This window comes from Leptodactylus fuscus, chromosome 5 (genome assembly GCF_031893055.1).
Source record: "Leptodactylus fuscus isolate aLepFus1 chromosome 5, aLepFus1.hap2, whole genome shotgun sequence".
Classification (NCBI taxonomy): Eukaryota; Metazoa; Chordata; class Amphibia; order Anura; family Leptodactylidae; genus Leptodactylus; species Leptodactylus fuscus.
The window spans coordinates 11,717,904-11,743,874 of record NC_134269.1 but is presented as its reverse complement, the minus strand read 5'-3'; the positions used below and the strand labels follow the sequence as shown (position 1 = coordinate 11,743,874).

Genomic DNA, 25,971 nt, shown 5'->3' with positions numbered 1-25,971 from the left:
AAGGAGTTCCAGAGTATGGGGGATGCACGGGAGAAGTCTTGGAGACGGTTGTGTGAGGAGCGGATGAGAGCAGAGTGGAGTAGGAGATCATTGGAGGATCTGAGGTTACGTGTGGGCAGGTAGCGGGAGATGAGGTCAGAGATATATGGAGGGGACAGGTTGTGGATTGCTCTGTATGTTAGCGTTAGTAGCTTGAACTCAATTTGCTGGGCTATAGGTAGCCAGTGGAGGGACTGGCAGAGGGGAGCAGCCGATGAAGATCGGGGGGTGAGGTGGATTAAGCGAGCAGCACAGTTTAAGGTGGACTGGAGGGGGGCGAGGGTGTTAGCTGGGAGTCCATGGAGAAGGGTGTTGCAGTAGTCATTGATCATATCTCTGTATCTACCAGACTTGGTTGTTGTCTCTCTTATTGGATCTATGTATGGTTAAGTGTCTGTCTATCTCTGTCTCTACCAGGCTCAGTCTCTCTATCAGTGATCATATCTCTGTCTCTACCAGGCTCAGTCTCTGTATCAATGATCATATCTCTGTCTCTACAGGCTTGGTCTCTGTCTCTCTCATATCTTATTAAGTCTCTGACTTTCTGGTTTGCTCCTTGTTTTAACGGTTAGATCTCCATCTCTACCATGCTCGGTCTCTGTATCATTGATCATATCTCTGTCTCTACCATGCTCGGTCTCTGTATCATTGATCATATCTCTGTCTCTACCATGCTCGGTCTCTGTATCATTGATCATATCTCTGTCTCTACCATGCTCGGTCTCTGTATCATTGATCATATCTCTGTCTCTACCATGCTCGGTCTCTGTATCATTGATCATATCTCTGTCTCTACCATGCTCGGTCTCTGTATCATTGATCATATCTCTGTCTCTACCATGCTCGGTCTCTGTATCATTGATCATATCTCTGTCTCTACTAGGCTTGGTTTTGGACTCTCTTATTGGATCTTTATCTGGTTATGTCTCTGTCTCTCAATCTCACCTCCATCTCTACAATTCTCAGTCTCTGTATCATTGATCATATCACTGTCTCTACAGGCTCGGCCTCTGTCTCATATCTTATTAAGTCTCTGCCTTTCTGGTTTGCTCCCCATCTCAGTGGTTAGATCTCTGTCTTTGCTAGGCTTGGTTTCTTTCTTGAGATTCTTCTTTATTTTGTTAAATCTCTTGTCTCTTTCTGCCTGGCCCGGTCCCTCTCTTTCGTCCTGTTGTTCTCTCTCTCTCTGAAGAGTCTTTTTTATCTTCTGCTTCATTCTATATCTCTACATCTATACGGTGAGGTCTCTGTGATCAGGTCGTAGTCTCTTTATTTCACGACTCTTCTTCCCTGTCTCTTTGGTTGGACCTGTCTCGCTTCCTCTCTCGGGTTGGACCTGTCTCGCTTCCTCTCTCTGGTTGGATCTCTTTTTCTCCTTCTTTCTTTCGGTCTGCGTCACAACATGCTGAGTCAGACAATTCTCGGTGTGGCGGAGCTTTATGCTGCAGTTCTCTGTGTGCTGCATTAAATCTCTTCACACATCCATCTCACTCACGTTCTAGCACGCGCCCCCCACCGCCACCATATCGCTCCTACTAGAAACTTTCGCTCTCGAGTTACCCAGACACCTGTTTTTTTTTTTTTTTTTTAACCCTTCTCTTTCTGTCAGGGCAACGTCTTTGGCTCTCGACCATTGATTTGAAGCAGAATTTCTGTTTAATTCAGAGATAGTTTCTGAGGAATAGAAAAGGAGCAGAATTACCGGCAAGTCCAAGATCCTTCGGGAACGGACAGTATTATCTTCTTCTGCCCCAGGCCTGTACCGTGATCATGAGTAAATACTGTATGTTCTCCAGGAAGTCCAGTCTACGATTTCTAACCATCCAACAGAACGTTCTGTACATGTCCTTGCACTTAATCGGATACTAACATCTTCCTCGTTGAGAGTCTTCTGCTTCTGCCATATTCTTCACCTTCAGTATTAGGGTCTTCCATCGAGCTCAGATACGTATCCAGAAAAGAGCATCTCATACCTGCCTCAGACATGGAACAATGTACCTTATGTCTCATTGACACCAATACATTCGTTCTACCGTCAAAACAACTAAATCTGTTGTATATAGGTCACATACGCAAGACATCTGTGTAGCGTCAAGATGACAATGCTTCTCCGAGGCCTTGTTTTTTTTTACTTTCCATAAAATCGGATCCGTGGTCTCCAAAAAACATGATCGGATTACAATTGTATGTCATCTGTGATCACGGATCCTCGAAAAGACTTGTAAGATGGCAGTTACTTGTATGGGACAGTCTGTACCCCAACTATAGAATAGGACCAGCTCCATATTTTACAGATGGCTTCTATGGCCCGATCCTGATCTGTGCAAATGGGGACATAGTAATGAATGGGTCTCTATATTATCTATGGTTTGTAAATGCGGATAATATATAGAAAACAACAGTGATGGTGTGCACGGGGCCTAACCTGTCACCTGCATTGCTTCCATATCTTGGTACGTGCAGACACCTTACTGTCCTGGTACCTGCAGCGTCGCCATCCCAATGCCTATATAGTATCTCCATATTGATATAGCACATGCTCAAGACCTTACTAATCTACCAATCTGGCACCTGCAGAGTATCAACACCATAGCTATCCTCCACCTGCAGAGTATTGACACCCCACTGTTCTAGAACCTACATAGCATCTATTCAATGTGGTACCTGCGTAGTATCAACTCCTCAGTAATCTGCCACCTGCTCTATGGACACCCCCGTATTCTAGTGCCTACGTACCATCCACATCTTATCAATATGGTACCTGCAGAGTAAAAACATCTCACTAATCTGGTACCTGACAATGTGGCACCTGCAGAGTATTAACACCATGTCTACCTGCAGAGTACTGACCATATATCTATATCTTATCAATCTCATTAATCTGGTACCTGCAGAGTATCAATACCTTACCTATCAGCCACCAGCAGAGTATTGACAACCCACTTAGTACCTACATAGAATCCATATCTTACTAATATGGCACCTGCAGGGTATCAAGACCTCACTGACCTGGTGTTATACACCAACCTAGAAGCTGCGGAGCACCACTGTCTGAACATAGCTGTTATTGTTTAACCCTTTCCCCATGCTCTGCAGATCTTCTTTGTCTCAGCAGTTCTCCTGGCTGACGCAGTATAAGACTCAAGGAACTGGTACCTGAAGATCCCCCGTGTCTTCACACCTCCTAACTAGAACCTGCAAAGCAGCAGTGTTAATATTCACAATTCTAGACTGCGGAAATACATTGGTGATGTAACATCTCACTTATGTGAAACCTGCATAATGTTCGTGTTAAGACAAAAACATCATGGTCTTAATACCTGCCCCCATCGGTACCTGCCGAGATTTAGGGGTAGCAACAAAATGATCTAGTAAGGCAGTATATGGTTGGGCAGAAGTGTTGACACCTGCTTAGCTTGGTTGCCCACTGCCTTTCAGAACCTTCATATACTTGTTTAGTAGCAGGACAGGACCAGCTATACTGTCCTCACCTTGGTGGTCTGGAACCTGCATAGTCTCAGAGTCTTAACCCATCATTACTCGGTTCTTGCAGGTCATACCTATTTATGCCCCCTTTACCAGTCGTTTTACCACCATATTGGCCTAGTAGGTGCTGAGTATTCCAGTTTTAAGACCCTTCTCTACTTGGTTCTCACAGGTCATAGGTATCTATATCCTTCCTTACCCAATGTCTTACCACCACCTTGGCCTAGTAGGTGCTGAGAGTGTTGACCCTTCTTCACTTGGTTCCTTATTTACCTGGTGTCTTATCACCTTTTTGACTTAGTCAGTGCTGAGTATCAGAGTCTTAACCCTTCTTCACTTGGCTCCTGCAGGTCATATGTAGGTATATTCCCTTTACATGATGTTTTACCACCTTCTTGTCAGCTTGAGTTTGAGTATTTGAGTCTCATTACTCTTCGTTACTTGGTTCTTGTATGTCATAACTATCTATACCCTTCCATACCGGATGTCTTACTACCTCCTTGGCCTAGTAGGTGTTGAATATTGATCTTAACCCTTCTTCATTTGGTTCCTGCAGGTCATATCTATCTGTATCCTCCTTACCCGGTGTATTACCATCTCTGTGACCTGGTAGTTTTGAGCATCAGTCTTAATGCCATTTCTTACTTGGTTTTCAAGGGCATATCTATCTACATCTTCTTACTGAATATCTTACCACCTCTTTGGTCTTACAATCAGTCTTAATATCCTCCTTTATTTGGTTTTGAAGGATCTATCTGTCTATACCTCCTTACCTTGTGTGTTAGCATCACCTGGGCCGACTACGTTCAGAGTATCATAGTCTTAACTATGTCTTAGCATCACCTGGGCCGACTACGATCACAATCTTAACCCCCTCACTTACTTGATTCTTACTGAACATAACTGTCCGCATCCTCCTACACACATACCTGATGGCTCGCCGCCTGCAGACCATCGGGTCTAGTCTTTATTTTGCTCCTGCCCTGCAGAGTATTGCCATCCCCCCAGAACTGCACAGCTCTAGCCTCCCACCTGGCCTGCACCTCTCTTTTGTCATAGCCCTGCAGACAATTAGATACTGCGACTGATTACATACGGAGGTTGCAGAGCACGGTCGCAGAGCATCATCCCCCCCCCTCCACCCTTCCTTCCCTCCATCCCAGGTTACTGTGTCCCTCATTATCACTATGTGGGATTGTGTACATAAAGTCTATGCATCCAGCGTGTGAGTAGAGTCAGGAGGAGGAGCTCCTATTAGCTGCATCAGTGCAGAGAGGGATGTGAGAGACACAGGAGCGGGGAGGGATGTGTGGAGTGCCCCCTGGATAACTGCAGAGCTGTCCCACCACTGCACACAGGGCATCGTCTCTACACTTCCATCATCTTCTCAAGTCCTCTGTAGTCATCAGACCCATACTGACCCCTCTGCCTCCATATATGCATACCATTCTCCTCGCTACCCAAGCCCACGCAGCATCCTGACCCTATCCACATCTCCTCCTGGACCACTCACTTTTTTGTCTTCCCCGTGTCCCATCCCCCTCACCCCTCCTCCCCTGCTTCTCTCCATCCCCCTATGTTCCACTCTCTCCATACCTCTCCTGTATCCAGATATTTCCCATCCAGCATCCTCCTCTGTGTGGTCCCTTCTCATCCTGCTCCTGCTCTTCTGCCACTTCTCCGTCATTGTCCCTTCTTCTTTCCTTCCTGCACCCCCCATCCCCTTCCCCTGACAGGTTTGGCAGCCCCTTGTACTTCATACAATCCATTTCTCTCTCCCTCTCAAAATGCAAGTTTCTTTTGCTTGCACAGAGCAGACATTGCGAAGTAGGACCAGTGAGGATCGGCTGTGCCCCACTCGCCCTTCTGGTGGGCAAAATGGGGGAAACGGGGGGCAGATTAAACAGCGCACTCCCCCACTGGGGACAAAAAACCCTAACCAGGTGCTGCCCCTTCTCTCGCACATCCTGCGTGAGTCTACTGGTAAATCTACTGGCATGAAATACAGGTAAGAGGAGCCGAACATCTACGAGGAATACACGGGGAAGAGAAGTCTGTCTGTCTGTCTATCTATCTATCTATGTATCTATCTATCTATGTATCTATCTATCTATCTATCTATCTATCTATCTATCTATCTCATGTCTATCTATCTATCTATCTATCTATCTCATGTCCTATCTATCTATCTATCTATCTATCTATCTATCTATCTATCTATCTATCTATCTATCTATCTATCTATCTATCTCTCATGTCTATCTATCTATCTATCTATCTATCTATCTATCTATCTATCTATCTCCTATCTATCTATCTATCTATCTATCTATCTCCTATCTATCTATCTATCTATCTATCTATCTATCTATCTATTATCTATCTATCTCCTATCTATCTATCTATCTATCTATCTATCTATCTATCTATCTCTCATGTCTATCTATTATCTATCTATCTATCTATCTATCTATCTATCTATCTATCTCCTATCTATCTATCTATCTATCTATCTATCTATCTAATATCTATCTATCTATCTATCTATCTATCTATCTATCTATCTTCAGTACATCCATTCTATCTATCTATCTATCTATCTATCTATCTATCTATCTATCTATCTATCTATCTCGCTATCTATCATATCTATCTATCTAGATATCTATCTCATATCTATCTATCTATCTATCTATCTATCTATCTATCTATCTATCTATCTATCTCCTATCTATCTATCTATCTATCTATCTATCTATCTATCTATCTTTCATATGAGTCTTGTAATACTACAGATGTACCATGAGATGGATGACGCATGTTTTTTTCACTCTTTTATGGGTATTCAGTAGTCCATTATTTAGCTCACTTACTTTAGTTCAGTCTCTCTCCCCCATTGAGGCAAATTCCTATAGAAATAAATGGAGTACTGGTGGGACCTGAGCTAATCATAACATATACCTGAGTGACCTGAGCTAGTCCTAATGTACATCTAAGTGTCCTCAGCTAGTCCTATCATACACCTGAGCAACCTGAGCTAGTCCTAACATACACTTAAGTAACCCAAGCTAGCCTTAACATACACCTGAGAGACCTGGCCTAGTTCTAACATATATCTGAGTAACCTGAACTAGTCTTAAAAGACACCTGAGTGAATTGAGCTAGTCCTAAAACACACCCAAGTATACTGTGCTGTTCTGAACACACATCTGAGCAATCTGAGCTAGTCCTAGCGTACAAATGAGCAACCTGAGCTGGTCCTAACATACACCTGAGTGACCCTAGCTACTCCTAATATACACCTAAGTGACTTGAGCTAGCCCTAACATACATCTAAGAGATCTAAAATAGTCCTAACATACCCTTGAGTAACCTGATCCTGTCTTAAAATACATCCAAGTGACCTGAGCTGGTCTTAATATACACCTGAGTGACCAGAGCTAATCCTAACACACACTGGACTGACCAGACTGACCAGAGCTAATCCTAACATACACCTGAGTGACCAGAGCTAATCCTAACATACACTTGACTAGCCTAACACACCTGACTGGCCAGAGCTAATCCTAACATACACCTGAGTGACCAGAGCTAATCCTAACATACACCTGACTAGCCTAACACACCTGACTGGCCAGAGCTAATCCTAACATACACGTGACTGACCAGAGCTAATCCTAACACACACTGGACTGACCAGACTGACCAGAGCTAATCCTAACATACACGTGACTGACTAGAGCTAATCCTAACACACACCTGAGTGACAAGAGCTAATCCTAACATACACCTGACTGACTAGAGCTAGTCCTAACATACACGTGACTGACCAGAGCTAATCCTAACATACATGTGACTGGCCAGAGCTAATCCTAACATACATGTGACTGGCCAGAGCTAATCCTAACACACACCTGACTGACCAGAGCTAATCCTAACACACACTGGACTGACCATACTGATCAGAGCTAATCCTAACATACACCTGACTGACCAGAGCTAATCCTAACACACACCTGACTAGCCTAACACACCTAACTGGCCAGAGCTAATCCTAACATACTCCTGACTGGCCAGAGCTTATCCTAACACACACCTGACTAACCAGAGCTAATCCTAACATACACGTGACTGACCAGAGCTAATCCTAACATACACGTGACTGACCAGAGCTAATCCTAACACACACTGGACTGACCAGACTGACTAGAGCTAATCCTAACACACACCTGACTGGCCAGAGCTAATCCTAACACACACTGGACTGACCAGACTGACTAGAGCTAATCCTAACACACACTGGACTGATCAGACTGACCAGAGCTAATCCTAACATACACGGGACTGGCCAGAGCTAATCCTAACACACACCTGACTGGCCAGAGCTTATCCTAACACACACCTGACTAGCCTAACACACCTAACTGGCCAGAGCTAATCCTAACATACTCCTGACTGGCCAGAGCTAATCCTAACATACACGTGACTGACCAGAGCTAATCCTAACATACATGTGACTGACCAGAGCTAATCCTAACACACACTGGACTGACCAGACTGGCCAGAGCTAATCCTAACACACACCTGACTGGCCAGAGCTAATCCTAACACACACCTGACTGACCAGAGCTAATCCTAACACACAGTGGACTGACCAGAGCTAATCCTAACACACACTGGACTGACCAGACTGACTAGAGCTAATCCTAACACACACTGGACTGATCAGACTGACCAGAGCTAATCCTAACATACACGGGACTGGCCAGAGCTAATCCTAACGCACACCTGACTGACCAGAGCTAATCCTAACACACACCTGACTGACCAGAGCTAATCCTAATGCACACCTGACTGACCAGAGCTAATCCTAACATACACTGGACTGACCAGACTGACCAGAGCTAATCCTAACATACACGTGACTGACCAGACTGACCAGAGCTAATCCTAACATACACGTGACTGACCAGAGCTAATCCTAACACACACCTGAGTGACAAGAGCTAATCCTAACATACACGTGACTGACCAGAGCTAATCCTAACGCACACCTGACTGACCAGAGCTATTCCTAACATACACTGGACTGACCAGACTGACCAGAGCTAATCCTAACATACACGTGACTGACCAGAGCTAATCCTAACACACACCTGAGTGACAAGAGCTAATCCTAACATACACGTGACTGGCCAGAGCTAATCCTAACACATACCTGACTGACCAGAGCTAATCCTAACACACACCTGAGTGACAAGAGCTAATCCTAACATACACGTGACTGGCCAGAGCTAATCCTAACATATTCCTGATTGACCAGAGCTAATCCTAACATACACGTAACTGGCCAGAGCTAATCCTAACATATTCCTGACTGACCAGAGCTAATCCTAACATACACCTGAGTAACAAGAGCTAATCCTAACATAGACCTGACTGGCCAGAGCTAATCCTAACACACACCTGACTAATGAGAGCTAATCCTACTATACAACTGTATGCCTTTAGCTACTTTTAATATACGATTGAGCTATATGTGAGATATACCTGAGATATAATTGAGCTATATGTGGGATATACCTGAGATACAACTGAGCTATATGTGTTTTATACCTGAGGTATAACTCAGGTATATGTGAGATATACCTGAGATACAACTGAGCTTTATGTGAGATATAACTGAGATATAACTGAGCTACATGTGAGATATACCTGAGATATCACTGAGCTACATGTGAGATATACCTGAGATATCACTGAGCTACATGTGAGATATATCTGAGATACAACTGAGCTATATGTGGGATATACCTGAGATATCACTGAGCTTTATGTGCAATATACCTGAGATACAACTGAGCTTTATGTGAGATATAACTGAGATATAACTGAGCTACATGTGAGATATACCTGAGATATCACTGAGCTACATGTGAGATATACCTGAGATATCACTGAGCTACATGTGAGATATATCTGAGATACAACTGAGCTTTATTTGAGATATACCTGAGATATAACTGAGCTATATGGGAGATATACCTGAGCCATATGGGAGATATACCTGATTGGGTTTTTCTCCACCCCCGGATACTATCTCTGCCCCCAACCTGTCATCTGCTCTGTATGTTAATGTTTATTTCCTCCTATTTCCTTTGAATGCCTAATTTATGGGCTAACGTTCCCGATTTCCCTATTTTTGGGCTGACATTCCTCTATTAGTTTTGGGGTGATACATTCCTTATAAGCACTACTATGGTTATATACATCCTTCAGTCCCCATACATGCCGACATCGTCCTATACAGACTCATGGTATTTACTAAATTTGTACATTTTGTACATGAACAATGGCTGCACATTATGTATTGATGAATTTATACATATTTGATATTTATTAGTTTTTTATCAGTTGCTGTATATTTAGATTATTTGATATTTATGAATTAGCATTATTTATATTGTATATAGACCATATAAGGGTTGGGGGCGGAGGGTGTGAATAGCCGACTGTAGCTCGGGCACTAGTGAGATTGACCTTTATTGTTGATCAATCTTCTTGCCGGATGAAAAAGTGAATAAAGATGTGAACTAAGTGTAAGAGAAAGCTGATGAGAATGTCCCAACTTGCCTCAGACAGCAGAATTCTGATCTCCAGTTGAATCCAATGAAGAAACAAGTTGTGCTGTCCGGGGCAAGTTGGGACAGTCTCATACTTCTAATATTTTTGTACCACTTTGAGTCCTGCTGTATACCTGAGCTACTGATGTGATAAACCCAACCACTGTTCAGATATACTGCACAAATACTGCTTAGATACATCTAACTACTGCTGAAACTCCATGCGCACTGAGCAAGCCATGCCAGAAAATATGGTCCATCCATCTGCTGGATTTCACAGCGAGCAAGCAGTGAGGTGACCAGGACTGTATATAGACCTGTATATAATACAGACAGTAGAGCCGTAGTGATGCAGGGACTCCATCGTAGAGCGCTATGATGCAAGGAGTCCTGGTCTATTGACTGGATTCAGGGTTGGGAAATCAGGCTGAAGTGGGGAATTTCATTTCCCTGTGTGCATAGGGCCTTAGATATGCCTATTCAGGGGTTGATATCTCCCTATGGTAGTGCTGAGATACACCTGATATTCTGGCATACCGCTGAGATACACCTGATTAGGGTTGATCCCATCTTGAGATTTCAGGATCGATTTTAAAATCCGATTTCCAATCATTTTCCAGTTGATCCCGATTGACATTTGCTCGATCGCCAATCAGGATCCAATCTTTCCCGATCCCGATCGCTCAACCCTAATTATCTATACAGTAGGGTTGAACTGCTCTTGAGATTTCAAAATCCGATTCTCGATCATTTTCCAGCCGATCTCGATCGTGGAATTTGCTCGATCTCCGATCAGGATTCCATCTTTCCTGATCGCTCAACCCTACACCTGATATACTGGCATACTGCTGAGATACACCTGATATAATGGCATAATGCTGTGATACACCAATGTACTCCTATAATACATCTTAGTTATAGATGTGCGTACAACTATAAAGGAAAATCGACCACTTGCTTATGACTATGTGGGCACCGGTTGCTGAGGGGGTATAGCTGGCATGTGGGAAGAATAACTGAGTGGGCACAACTGTATTTTGTACGGCCACAATCTCTAGCTGGCACTTAGATGTGGGTACATTTGCTGTGTGGGCACACATCTATAGGCATACATTATGTGCAACTACTTTGTATGCGCAGTTGTTTTACATACAACTCTATCAAAATAAGCAGAATCTTCTTGGACTAAGGGCCGATAGACATGACAGTGTGATGGCCGCCGTAAGGTTTCCGCTCCCATATAGGTTCGTGGGGCTTGAACGTACCATGGTATGCCTCTGGGTCGGTGAACATCTGATCTTTTCTCCTGCCTCTTGTACCATGTGAATGAAGTGTTACATGGCAGCCATTGGTGGGCATCCATGTAGGGACATGAGTCACCGGCTCACCACCCTGGCCAACAAAGTTGTCCACCAAAAGTGTAGAAAAATTTACATTTTAGAAAATAAATTGGTCATGGATCTGGGCGAATTTTCACACATCTGCACATCACTGAAGAGATCTGCCATTGCTGACTGTGTGGGTGGGGTACTCTGACTATTTATTACCGACCCCGTGATGCCACTGTCTCTGTCTGTCTGTTCAACATGTTCTATACTGTACTGCGGCTAGTGACACTACTGCTGACCCTACACAATTAGACATCATCTCCTGCTCTGTACTTTCCTAACACTGCTACCACCACCACCACCACCTCACAATGGGACTTCATTCCCTGCCTTGTCAATACTGCTCCATACTGCCTTGCCACTGCTACCACCCACCGTTACACAGCAGGACATCATCTCCTGCCTTGTCAAACCTATTTCATACTGTCCTATCTCTGCTACCACCACCACCACCATACAGTGGGATATCATCTCCTGACTTGTCTGTCCTGTTCCATACTGTCCTACCACTGCTGCCACCACCAACAAACAGTGGGATATCATCTTCTGCTTTGTCTGTCCTGTTTCATACTGCCCTACCACTAATATGACCATCACCACCACCATACAGCTGGATATCATCTCCTGCCTTGGCAAACCTTTTCGATATTGTCCTATCTCTGCTGCCACCACCACCATAGAGCTGGATATCATCTCCTGCCTTGTCCATCCTGTTCCATCCTGTCCTACCACTGCTGCCACTATTGCTACCACCACCAGACAGCTGGATATCTCTTGTTGCCTTGTCTGACTTGTTCTTAGAGGTCATTGTTTTTTTCAATTCCCAAACACTAATCCTTTCCTAGTCCCCAAAGAGAGATAACTTGTGGGGTCCTTGTATAACTCTTCTCCCGATGGCATTGAGTGTATATTCATAGGTCTAATGGTGGTATACTGGTAATATAGCGGTGTGTTAGGTTAGATGGTGGTATATTGGTAATATAGCGGTGTGTTAGGTTAGATGGTGGTATACTGGTAATATAGCGGTGTGTTAGGTTAGATGGTGGTATACTGGTAATATAATGGTGTGTTAGATTAGATGGTGGTATACTGGTAATATAATGGTGTGTTAGGTTAGATGGTGGTATATTGGTAATATAATGGTGTGTTAGGTTAGATGGTGGTATATTGGTAATATAATGGTGTGTTAGGTTAGATGGTGGTATACTGGTAATATAGCGGTGTGTTAGGTTAGATGGTGGTATATTGGTAATATAATGGTGTGTTAGGTTAGATGGTGGTATACTGGTAATATAATGGTGTGTTAGGTTAGATGGTGGTATATTGGTAATATAATGGTGTGTTAGATTAGATGGTGGTATACTGGTAATATAATGGTGTGTTAGATTAGATGGTGGTATACTGGTAATATAATGGTGTGTTAGGTTAGATGGTGGTATACTGGTAATATAGCGGTGTGTTAGGTTAGATGGTGGTATATTGGTAATATAGCGGTGTGTTAGGTTAGATGGTGGTATACTGGTAATATAATGGTGTGTTAGATTAGATGGTGGTATACTGGTAATATAATGGTGTGTTAGGTTAGATGGTGGTATATTGGTAATATAGCGGTGTGTTAGGTTAGATGGTGGTATACTGGTAATATAGCGGTGTGTTAGGTTAGATGGTGGTATATTGGTAATATAGCGGTGTGTTAGGTTAGATGGTGGTATACTGCTCGTATGGCTATGTATAGGGTTGTATGGTGTATACTGGTTGTATGGCTATGTATAGGGTTGTATGGTGTATACTGGTTGTATGGTTGTGTATGAGGTTACATGGATGTACAATAATGGTGCCCTGGATTATATAGGAGTTGTGTAAATGTGGGTTCAGTGGTTTCTGTGTAAGCTGACGTTACCGCAGCTCCTGTCACTTCACTGTTGTCTATTGTGGTTGTTGAACACATCTGGGCCATCCATCAATAATTCATGTTCTCCAGGTTTTGCCATCAAACACTTGGCATGATGTTAGTTTGTCACATAACTGCGGAGACTCTTCTTGGCTTTGAAGTCCTTTATGTCAGACACATTCGGGTTATTCCTGCACGTAGAGCGCGCTCCAGCTCCCACCACGGCGCCTCTATCGACGTCTTATAATTTATCCTCCATCAATAGGTAGACGTGTGTGTCGTAGATTACTCTCTTGCCGCATACGTCGGTGATATTTCAGTTTAATAGTTTATGGCAGACGACCGAACATTGACCTTAAAAGGCATTGCCATCTGGAACCCGGAATCCCCAATCTGTGTCTGGTTTTCCTCCATTACAAGGTCCGTTTTTCTTTGGTTTGCCGTCGGTGTAACTTTCCATTAGTGAGTTATTGGAAGGTAAATAAGAGACGTAAATACAATGGGTCTGTGTGACGTCCATGGACTCTGTTTTGGTGCCAGGTCCAACCACAGGAGAAAATGGCTGCAATGACCAACGTAGCAAGATACAGTCCTATGAAAAAGTTTGGGCACCCCTATTAATCTTAATCATTTTTAGTTGTAAATATTTTGGTGTTTGCAGCAGCCATTTCCGTTTGATATATCTAATAACTGATGGACACAGTAATATTTCAGGATTGAAATGAGGTTTATTGTACTAACAGAAAATGCGCAATATGCATTAAACCAAAATTTGACCGGTGCAAAAGTATGGGCACCCTTATCATTTTATTGATTTGAATACTCCTAACTACTTTTTACTGACTTACTGAAGCACAAAATTGGTTTTGTAACCTCAGTGAGCTTTGAACTTCATAGCCAGATGTATCTAACCATGAGAAAAGGTATTTAAGGTGGCCAATTGCAAGTTGTTCTCCTATTTGAATCTCCTCTGAAGAGTGGCATCATGGGCTACTCAAAACAACTCTCAAATGATCTGAAAACAAAGATTGTTCAACATAGTTGTTCAGGGGAAGGATACAAAAAGTTGTCTCAGAGATTTAACCTGTCAGTTTCCACTGTGAGGAACATAGTAAGGAAATGGAAGACCACAGGGACAGTTCTTGTTAAGCCCAGAAGTGGCAGGCCAAGAAAAATATCAGAAAGGCAGAGAAGAAGAATGGTGAGAACAGTCAAGGACAATCCACAGACACCTCCAAAGAGCTGCAGCATCATCTTGCTGCAGATGGTGTCACTGTGCATCGGCCAACAATACAGCGCACTTTGCACAAGGAGAAGCTGTATGGGAGAGTGATGAGAAAGAAACCGTTTCTGCACGTACGCCACAAATAGAGTTGCCTGAGGTATGCAAAAGCACATTTGGACAAGCCAGCTTCATTTTGGAAACAAAAATTGAGTTGTTTGGTTATAAAAAAAAAAGGCGTTATGCATGTCGTCCAAAAAGAAACAGCATTCCAAGAAAAACACATGCTACCCACTGTAAAATTTGGTGGAGGTTCCATCATGCTTTGGGGCTGTGTGGCCAATGCCGGCATCGGGAATCTTGTTAAAGTTGAGGGTCGCATGGATTCCACTCAGTATCAGCAGATTCTTGAGAATAATGTTCAAGAATCAGTGACGAAGTTGAAGTTACGCCGGGGATGGATATTTCAGCAAGACAATGATCCAAAACACCGCTCCAAATCAACTCAGGCATTCATGCAGAGGAACAATTACAATGTTCTGGAATGGCCATCCCAGTCCCCAGACCTGAATATCATTGAACATCTGTGGGATGATTTGAAGCGGGCTGTCCATGCTCGGCGACCATCTAACTTAACTGAACTTGAATTGTTTGTCCAAAATCCCTTCATCCAGGATCCAGGAACTGATAAAAAGCTACAGGAAGCGACTAGAGGCTGTTATCTTTGCAAAAGGAGGATCTACTAAATATTAATGTCACTTTTCTGTTGAGGTGCCGATACTTTTGCACCGGTCAAATTTTGGTTTAATGCATATTGCACATTTTCTGTTAGTACAATAAACCTCATTTCAATCCTGAAATATTACTGTGTCCATCAGTTATTAGATATATCAAACTGAAATGGCTGCTGCAAATACCAAAATATTTAGAACTAAAAATGATTAAGATTAATAGGGGTGCCCAAACTTTTTCATAGGACTGTAGATACCCCATGCCCAAACAGCTCATCCGCACCCAGATTTAAAGCTGAATTCTTGGCGCAAGGTTGCCCACCGTGACACAAAGAAAGTGTGTTTACTATAAGGGCCCCTAATCCAGAATATAACTGGTTAAGTAGCCATTTAGGTGTCAGTGCACTCCCTTAAAAGAATTAGGTGATGCCTTCTATAGAAGTGCAGATGATGGTCACTTCTGGAGCCCTTACACCAAACCGGCCACAAACAACTCAGTGGATGATATATTAGGTATACATTTGTTGAGAATTTATTTTCCAAATTTTTTGATTCCTTCAGATTCAAAAACATCAAAAACCTCATTGTTTTGTTTTTTATTTTCTCCATATGGGGTACAAGCATTGATGTTCTGCTTGGATAGGCTGGGTGATCTGCTTGCTTTTGTCCCACCAATCCTACTTTTGGCCGATTTCTCTCATACTGTGGAGTCATGAACTAAGCTGAGATTGGAGGGGCTGTGTGTCCTTGCTGAACATCCCGACTGAAGAAGGTAACGGCAGTGGACACAAAGCATTTCATGGTGCCCCTTGGAATCTGTGGGTGGCCTCTGTTAATCATGGACAAACTGGGTCAACACCGATACCCTGAGTCTTCTGCAATATGCCCCATAGTGACCCCTGCACACAGTATTATGCCCCATAGTGGCCCCTGCACACAGTATTATGCCCATAGTGGCCCCTGCACACAGTATTATCCCCCATAGTGGCCCCTGCACACAGTATTATGCCCCATAGTGGCCCCTGCACCCAGTATTATCCCCCATAGTGGTCCCTGCACACAGTATTATGTCCCATAGTGGCCCCTGCACACAGTATTATGCCCCATAGTGGCCCCTGCACACAGTATTATGTCCCATAGTGGCCCCTGCACACAGTATTATCCCCCATAGTGGCCCCTGCACACTGTATTATCCCCCATAGTGGCCCCTGCACACAGTATTATCCCCCATAGTGGTCCCTGCACACAGTATTATGTCCCATAGTGGCCCCTGCACACAGTATTATCCCCCATAGTGGTCCCTGCACACAGTATTATCCCCCATAGTGGTCCCTACACACAGTATTATGTCCCATAGTGGCCCCTGCACACAGTATTATCCCCCATAGTGGTCCCTACACACAGTATTATGTCCCATAGTGGCCCCTGCACACAGTATTATCCCCCATAGTGGTCCCTGCACACAGTATTATCCCCCATAGTGGTCCCTACACACAGTATTATGTCCCATAGTGGCCCCTGCACACAGTATTATCCCCCATAGTGGCCCCTGCACACAGTATTATCCCCCATAGTGGCCCCTGCACACAGTATTATCCCCCATAGTGGCCCCTACACACAGTATTATCCCCCATAGTGGCCCCTGCACACAGTATTATCCCCCATAGTGGCCCCTGCACACAGTATTATCCCCCATAGTGGCCCCTGCACACAGTATTATCCCCCATAGTGGCCCCTACACACAGTATTATCCCCCATAGTGGCCCCTGCCCACAGTATTATGTCCCATACTGGCCCCTGCACACAGTATTATCCCCCATAGTGGCCCCTGCACACAGTATTATGTCCCATAGTGGCCCCTGCACACAGTATTATGTCCCATAGTGGTCCCTGCACACAGTATTATGTCCCATAATGGCCCCTGCACACAGTATTATGTCCCATAGTGAACCCTGCACACAGTATTATGCCCCATAGTGGCCCCTACACACAGTATTATGTCCCATAGTGGCCCTTGCACACAGTATTATGCCCCATAGTGGCCCCTGCACACAGTATTATGTCCCATAGTGAACCCTGCACACAGTATTATGCACCATAGTGGCCCCTGCACACAGTATTATGCCCCATAGTAGCCCCTGCACACAGTATTATGTCCCCATAGTGGCCCCTGCACACAGTATTATGTCCCATACTGGCCCCTGCACACAGTATTATCCCCCATAGTGGCCCCTGTACACAGTATTATGTCCCATAGTGGCCCCTGCACACAGTATTATCCCCCATAGTGGCCCCTGCACACAGTATTATGTCCCATAGTGGCCCCTGCACACAGTATTATGTCCCATACTGGCCCCTGCACACAGTATTATCCCCCATAGTGGCCCCTGTACACAGTATTATGTCCCATACTGGCCCCTGCACACAGTATTATCCCCCATAGTGGCCCCTGCACACAGTATTATGTCCCATAGTGGCCCCTGCACACAGTATTATGTCCCATAGTGGCCCCTGCACACAGTATTATCCCCATAGTGGCCCCTGCACACAGTATTATGTCCCATAGTGGCCCCTGCACACAGTATTATGTCCCATAGTGGCCTCTGCACACAGTATTATGCCCCATAGTGGCCCCTGCACACAGTATTATGTCCCATAGTGGCCCCTGCACAGTATTATCCCCCATAGTGGCCCCTGCACACAGTATTATGTCCCATAGTGGCCCCTGCACACAGTATTATGTCCATAGTGACCCCTGCACACAGTATTATGTCCCATAGTGGCCCCTGCACACAGTATTATGTCCCATAGTGGCCCCTGCACACAGTATTATGTCCCATAGTGGCCCCTGCACACAGTATTATGTCCATAGTGACCCCTGCACACAGTATTATGTCCCATAGTGGCCCCTGCACACAGTATTATGTCCCATAGTGGCCCCTGCACACAGTATTATGTCCCATAGTGGCCCCTGCACACAGTATTATGCCCAAGAGTGGCCCTTGCTCAAGTTATTATGCCCCATAGTGGACACCCATGAACAATTATTGATCGGAGACCCAGGGGAGGATACAAACATAAAAAACACTGTGACTTACCTCTCCATGGCTCCGGTGCACTCCCCACAGATCTCTTCAATGTTGGACTAGACATCACGTGACCCAGGCCGGCATTGCGACGCCTAATGATGCTGACCTGGGCCACATAACGTCTGTGACATCATCAAAAAGGCCCAAAGCTTGCCGGAGCACAGGGGGGGTAAGTGACAGTGTTTTTTTTATGTTCCTTCACTTCCCCTTGCCCAATGATCATTATATACTGGGGTCTAAAAAGACCTTAGAGTATAGTGATAGCAGTATGTGTGGGGTTCGTGGGCCCACGTGTTCGGACCCACGAGAGAAGAGCTTCAGTGGGGGTCTGATTCTTGGCCACCCCATTGATAAGGGACCACATCGCTCATGGTATTTAATTTACTCCATTGAAGTGAATAGGGAAACTGTAATACCACTTACAGCCACTATGGCCTGTGTCGCCATTTTCAAAGTGTGAGCACTGAAGGAGCCACAGCACAAGTGCTAGCGTTACAGCTCCTTCAGACCGTTGATCGGTGGGGGTGCTAAGAACAGTTGATCAATTTCTCCTGTCTCACGTATCCCTTTAATAGATCTAGCAATGTAAATTTGTGAAGCGTATGGTGTGAATTAAGGCTAGGCGATCCTCTTGGCTGGAGGACTCTGAGCTCGGAGGTAGAAGGGTCTCCCCAGGGCGGGCGTACAATAAACACATGAGCTATGACGGCCAGCACTAAATAAATAACTAATGAAAAATGCAGTCGCTGAATATTTCATGGGGTAAATTCAATTTAGTAAAACTATTAAACAGAGATCAGATGATAAATAGACCCCGACATGATGGATTATTATAGAGGGCGCTGGAAAGGGGTGGAAGTGGCCAACCCCCCCCCCCCCCCCCAAATATGTAGCACCCGCAAAGAGGTTCATCAGCTGTCCCATATTACAGCAAGGCGATCACGTTCCCCACCAACTCCCTGTAAGCCCTGGGGTCTGTTCTACGACAAGTCAGCGTCTGACAAGTGATATCTAACAGCGGGAATTTATTACTACAACAACCCTCCTGGTGCCGACTGAAAACCTACAAATCTGTCATCCATATAGAAGGAATGAGACTGATCTACTGGGGTGTAATACAAGGAGCAATAATGTGTAAGACTAGTCTGTGTATTATCTATCTATCTATCTATCTATCTATCTATCTATCTCCTATCTATCTATCTATCTATCTATCTATCTATCTATCTATCTCCTATCTATCTATCTATCTATCTATCTATCTATCTCCTATCTATCTATCTATCTATCTATCTATCTATCTATCTATCTATCTCCTATCTATCTATCTATCTATCTATCTATCTATCTATCTATCTATCTATCTATCTCCTATCTATCTATCCATCCATCTATCTATCTCATCTATCTATCTATCTATCTATCTATCTATCTATCTATCTATCTATCTATCTATCTCCTATCTATCTATCTATCTATCTCCTATCTATCTATCTATCTATCTATCTATCTATCTATCTATCTATCTCCTATCTATCTCCTATCTATCTATCTCCTATCTATCTATCTATCTATCTATCTATCTATCTATCTATCTATCTATCTATCTCCTATCTATCTATCTATCTATCTATCTATCTCCTATCTATCTATCTATCTATCTATCTATCTCCTATCTATCTATCTATCTATCTATCTATCTATGTATCTATCTATCTATCTATCTATCTCCTATCTATCTATCTATCTATCTATCTATCTATCTATCTTCTATCTATCTATCTATCTATCTATCTATCTATGTATCTATCTATCTATGTATCTATCTATCTATCTATCTATCTATCTATCTATCTATCTATCTATCTATCTATCTATCTATCTCCTATCTATCTATCTATCTATCTCCTATCTATCTATCTATCTATCTATCTATCTATCTCCTATCTATCTATCTATCTATCTATCTCCTATCTATCTATCTATCTATCTATCTATCTATCTATCTATCTATCTCCTATCTATCTATCTCCTATCTATCTATCTATCTATCTATCTATCTATCTCCTATCTATCTATCTATCTATCTATCTATCTATCTATCTATCTCCTATCTATCTATCTATCTATCTATCTATCTATCTATCTATCTCCTATCTATCTATCTATCTATCTATCTCCTATCTATCTATCTATCTATCTATCTATCTATCTATCTCCTATCTATCTATCTATCTATCTATCTATCTATCTATCTATCTATCTCCTATCTATCTATCTATCTATCTATCTCCTATCTATCTATCTATCTATCTATCTCCTATCTATCTATCTATCTATCTATCTATCTATCATCTATCTATCTATCTATCTCCTATCTATCTATCTATCTATCTATCTATCTATCTATCTCCTATCTATCTATCTATCTATCTATCTATCTATCTATCTCCTATCTATCTATCTATCTATCTATCTATCTCCTATCTATCTATCTATCTATCTATCTATCTATCTATCTATCTCCTATCTATCTATCTCCTATCTATCTATCTATCTATCTATCTATCTATCTATCTATCTATCTATCATCTATCTATCTATCTATCTATCTATCTATCTCCTATCTATCTATCTATCTATCTATCTATCTCCTATCTATCTATCTATCTATCTATCTATCTCCTATCTATCTATCTATCTATCTATCTATCTATCTCTCTCCTATCTATCTATCTATCTATCTATCTATCTATCTATCTATCTCTCTCCTATCTATCTATCTATCTATCTATCTGTCTATCTATCTATCTATCATCTATCTATCTATCATCTATCTATCTATCTCCTATCTATCTATCTATCTATCTATCTATCTATCTATCTATCTATCTATCTATCTATCTATTCATCCGTCCATGTATATAAATGTGAGGATCTTTGATCACGTTGTGAAAGTCCATCTACCCCAAGGTGACCTTCTTTATATGGGAACCAACACTATATAGACTATATTCTCTCTTGGGCCTGGATTTTAGCCTACGAAGTGAAGTCACGGCAAGTATTGCCCCCCTGGTTTGGGCTTTTGTTTGGCTTTGTGGATAGATGTTTTGGTCATCTTGGGTTTGGGTGACTTGTTCCAGTGTATCCGGTTGGCCTGTGGACCACTGATGTAGTAAGATGTCTCCATCTGGTTATCCATATAAGCAGACGGGTTCTATATTAAATTCATCTTCTCTTTGTTCACCAGGAATCTAGGAAAGTCTGGATTACGTGTCTCCTGCCTTGGATTAGGTAAGCGCGTGCGGATATTTTATATATTCAACAATTTTAACAGGCTTCAATGACTATCTCATGTGTATGGGAAAGAAGGATTGGGCAAGACGAGTGGTGAGACTATGGATCTCAGAAGGTGGTGATGGTGGAGTCACTCTACAGGTCCAAGAAGATCCTAGATGACCACCCTGAATGGAAACATACGAGAAGTTATAGGTATTAGATTTTGAAGATGAGAGGGTGGATACAGATGGTTGGATTTGGAGCTGGGAAGGAATTTTTTTACCCTGACTTGGGGCAATCGGCATTACCCTCATGAGGTTATTTGTAGGGTTATAGGTTGGGCTTGGTGGACCTGTGTCTTCATCCAACCTACTCTTCTGTGTCCAATCTTCATGTCGCTACCAGAGTTGTCTATCTCCCTCTCCTGACTGACAACATACGGACCCTTGAGCAAACTGAGCGTCCATATGTATACGGGAGAGAAGGTCAGGAGATAGATCTGTTTGGCGCCAGCTATGTTCCACCCTCTCTGAACCACATGGTCAATGCATTATTCATCAGGGTACAATAGTTACATAAAAAATAATACCTCTCACAGTAAGGGACAATTGTCACGTGAAGCTATGTGAGAGGTCATCTTCTGTCCTACAAACACTCTTTGTGATGACGTCCACCAGTGTCATGTAAAACCTGAGCATAAATATTGGCGCCCGAGGACGCAACAACTCGCTCCTTAGAGATTTATTATTTCCGTTTTGCTGACTACTATATTTTATGGCCATGCATAAGCAATGCGGATCAGTGGCCCTGATGCATGATGGATGGGATTCTCGGCGGGGTGAGGACCCCTTCCCGATAGCAAAGAACATTGGTTTATTTAATATGAACATCTGAAGATGGACAGTTCTAATTTGTTATGGTTATTACGGTTGCACGACTACTGACGGACCTGTGTCCCCGCCGCTCCAGTACTTCAGTGTCATTTTCTAGAATGTACCGTAATTTGTCAGACCTCATTAGGTTCCTATACCTGACATCTGGGTGGGAAAAAAAAACTGCGCACGATAGTGCTGAGTTTGTCATTACGCAACACCTGTTTCAGTCGCGGACCGTAGTGTTTGAGCTGGGATACATGGTCTATATGATGACCCAATGTCCCGCACCACCTATGGCTTGTCTTAACTGGATCTACCACATTAGGACCCATTAATATGGAGGAATCTTTTGATGATTTTGAGGCAGATTCCGCTCCAGATTTCTCCCTGATTCTCCCCCAATTGGAGGCAGAGATCGGAGCAGGAAAAAAATAAGCGTCCTGCTTGATCTGGCCATGTGTTCCATGGCTGGTTTAGCTGCAGAGTCCTTGGCGCAACGATCCTCATTAATTTGGCCCATTTATCTCCACGGGGAGCCAGGGGGCAGAAAATGAAGAGGAATCTGAGACGGGTGTCCACTTCAAATTCGTCTTCATTTTCTGAATTATGAACGGGCCCTTATAGCAATCTATCATGCTGTGAGTTCCAGCCAGGTCATGGGTTTTACTGTCCCATACTTAAAGGGGTTATCCAGTTTCTAAGATTGATGGCCCATATTCAGGATAGGCCATCAATATTAGATCTGTGAGAGCCTGACACCCAGGACCCCTGCAGATCACTGGTATAAAGGTATTGAAGTCTATGGGGCAGTGCAAAAGATGTGGAAATTGGAGGAGGTGAAGAAAGGTCGTCTTTAAAGGGATTATCCAGTTTCTGAGATTGATGTCCTATCCTCAGGTGGGATCCAACACCCGTTACTGAGGCATTGTGGGAGAGTGGCGATTGAGGTACGCTCCCACAATGCCTCAGTAACGGGTGTTGGATCCCACCTGAGGATAGGACATCAATCTCAGAAACTGGATAACCCCTTTAAAGAGGACCTTTCTTCACCTCCGCCAATTTCCACATCTTTTAATAGGCCCCTCTCCACTGATTCTGGTGCGTTAGAATTTTTTTCTCTAGTCCCCACCATTTCTGAGCAATCAGTGCAGTTAGTTTTGATGCCTAATATTCTAACTAGACTCCTTAATGTAAAGTGGGTGGTGTCAGACAGGTGGAGGCAGAGGGTGTGACCTAGAGCTCTTACACTTTCTGCTTTTGATTGGAGCTTCACCCACTTGACATTAGGGAGTCTAGTCAGCATCTCAGGCACCAAAACTAAGTGCACTTATTGCTTGGGGGCTAGAGATAAAATTCCAACTGTGTCAAAATCAGTGACCTATCATAGTCTGAGAAGAACCAGAGTTGGTGGAGGTGGTGAAAGGTCTTCTTTAAATCTGAGTACAGGACAGTAGACCCGTGCTTGGGCTAGAAATGACATCATCCTAGATCGCTATAATGCATTGTGTGGGTTTTGTTCAGCTGAGCTATGGCCGGCTTTATGAAACACAGTCAGATATATGCTATCCTATATACGTTGTTTACAATTTTGACCGGCACCGTCTGTTCACTAACCACCCCTCTCGCCCTCTGTCTACAGGGACCTGGGTAACATTTGGATCTCAGATTTCAGATGAGGTAAGGAAAGCAGCTGGAGAGGGAGGTGACGGAAAAAGATGGATGGGTCAGCACCGGGAGGGGGATGGGGCAGGTGCGAGACATATGGAAGGGGCTAGAGAATAATGGATGAGGTTGCTGACCCTGCCTGTTTTATTTTCCACCAGGTTGCAGAAAATATCATGACTGTTGCCTACGAACACGGGGTCAATCTGTTTGACACTGCAGAGGTGTACGCGGCCGGCAGGTGAGAAGAGGTTCTAGGAGGCAAATTAATACATAGTGAATGATGAGAAATTTACGGGACCACCAGCCCAATAGTCTGGAGGATGAGATGAATCTGGAGGTTCTCATTAGAAGAGATATTTTTGGGGACTTTCACCCTCTGAAGACCTCCATGCCTGAAATAGTTTCATTCTACTGCCCAGCAAGTGAGGAAAGAGTAATGGTTTGGGTTCTCTGTAATACAAGGGCTACACGGTGACATGGGTTGCATAACAAAAAGTTGTGTGACTTGTCAGCAACATAGTATCGTGCAACTTTTTGAGCTGTGATTTGGATTACACGTCGACTTTGGCCATGTCTCTGGTCCTACGACCAAAGATTGTCATGTTGCCCTGTGACTCCTTCACTAATTTAAGAGAATGGTGCCACGTTGCAACCTTGAGGGTGTTGTGACGGTGACTTCTAGTCATCAAAAAGTGAGCACTTCTGGATTTTTTGGGGACTCCATTTACTTACACTAGTGAAGGAGTCGAAGGGCGACACGGTGATCTCTGGTCACATGAGAGGAGACATAGCCAAAGTCATTGCGTTACCCTAGCCTTAGTCCCAAATCACAACTCAAAAAGTTGCACAATAGTATGTTGCAGACAGGTCACATAAAGTGACAGACCCAGGATCCTCTGGTGGGCCCAGGTTGTAACACAATAATGATCTAGCAGAAGACACCCAGATTTGAAGGATACCATGGCCTACTTCTTAGGAGACCTTAGGATGGATCTCCAGAATAACTTCATCTGGTGGAATCAACAAACGCAACAATTGAGAATGTAAATGTAACCAATAACTGGGCAACGATCATCAGATCTGATCATTGTCTACTTGGTTCGGCCCATGTAAGAACACCCTATGTATTCTTTGGGTGGTGGCAATTTCCCTTCCCCTTTTTCCCATTGTAACGGACGAGAGACGTCTACTAGACCCTACCATGTCTGAGTTCTGGGCCAGGCCAATAAACGATTGTGAAAAGTAGCTGATGAAGATCTATGTATTCCAGCCAGAAACTCTTGCCAAGTTGTTTTGAGGCCAGGAACGTCTCAGATATCTAAATTGAATTTTATGCGTATGAGCGGCTTAATATTAAATGATGACCTGAGCTCTGGCGATTCCGGTTTAATCAGCTCATTGCTTCTGAATAGCCAGTTACCCGTAGAAATTGCTTAATGCTGCGTCACTAACTCTTCGAGGAATTACTACTGTATGTAGACGTGGGTCAAGGAACAGAAGCGAGAAGGTCAGTGTAAGAGGAGCTTCACCGAACTGCTTTGAAATAGGCTCAATTGTACCGTATAGCAGCCATGAGTTTTACTTTAAAGAAGACTAAAAATTTCTAAGGAATGGCCTTTATGGAGCCAAGATGGCTTAGACCACCATCAGATCCATGAGTCATTGGTTCCTTAGAAGAAGATG

The 25,971-nt window shown here is 43.4% G+C and overlaps 1 protein-coding gene across 3 annotated transcripts in view; it reads left to right on the top strand.

The window, feature by feature from the left end:
* Positions 1 to 25,971, top strand: part of KCNAB3 (potassium voltage-gated channel subfamily A regulatory beta subunit 3) — a 112,510-nt gene that overhangs the window by 31,452 nt on the left and 55,087 nt on the right. For 2 of the 3 annotated variants that reach the window (XM_075272452.1, XM_075272455.1), the window contains exons 2-4: positions 21,720 to 21,763; positions 24,263 to 24,300; positions 24,447 to 24,526. In XM_075272452.1, the coding sequence (XP_075128553.1) occupies positions 21,720 to 21,763; positions 24,263 to 24,300; positions 24,447 to 24,526 (162 nt within the window). Of the gene's footprint in view, positions 1 to 4,679; positions 5,534 to 21,719; positions 21,764 to 24,262; positions 24,301 to 24,446; positions 24,527 to 25,971 lie in introns of those variants that run through there. The other variant, XM_075272454.1, reaches the window with a different exon arrangement.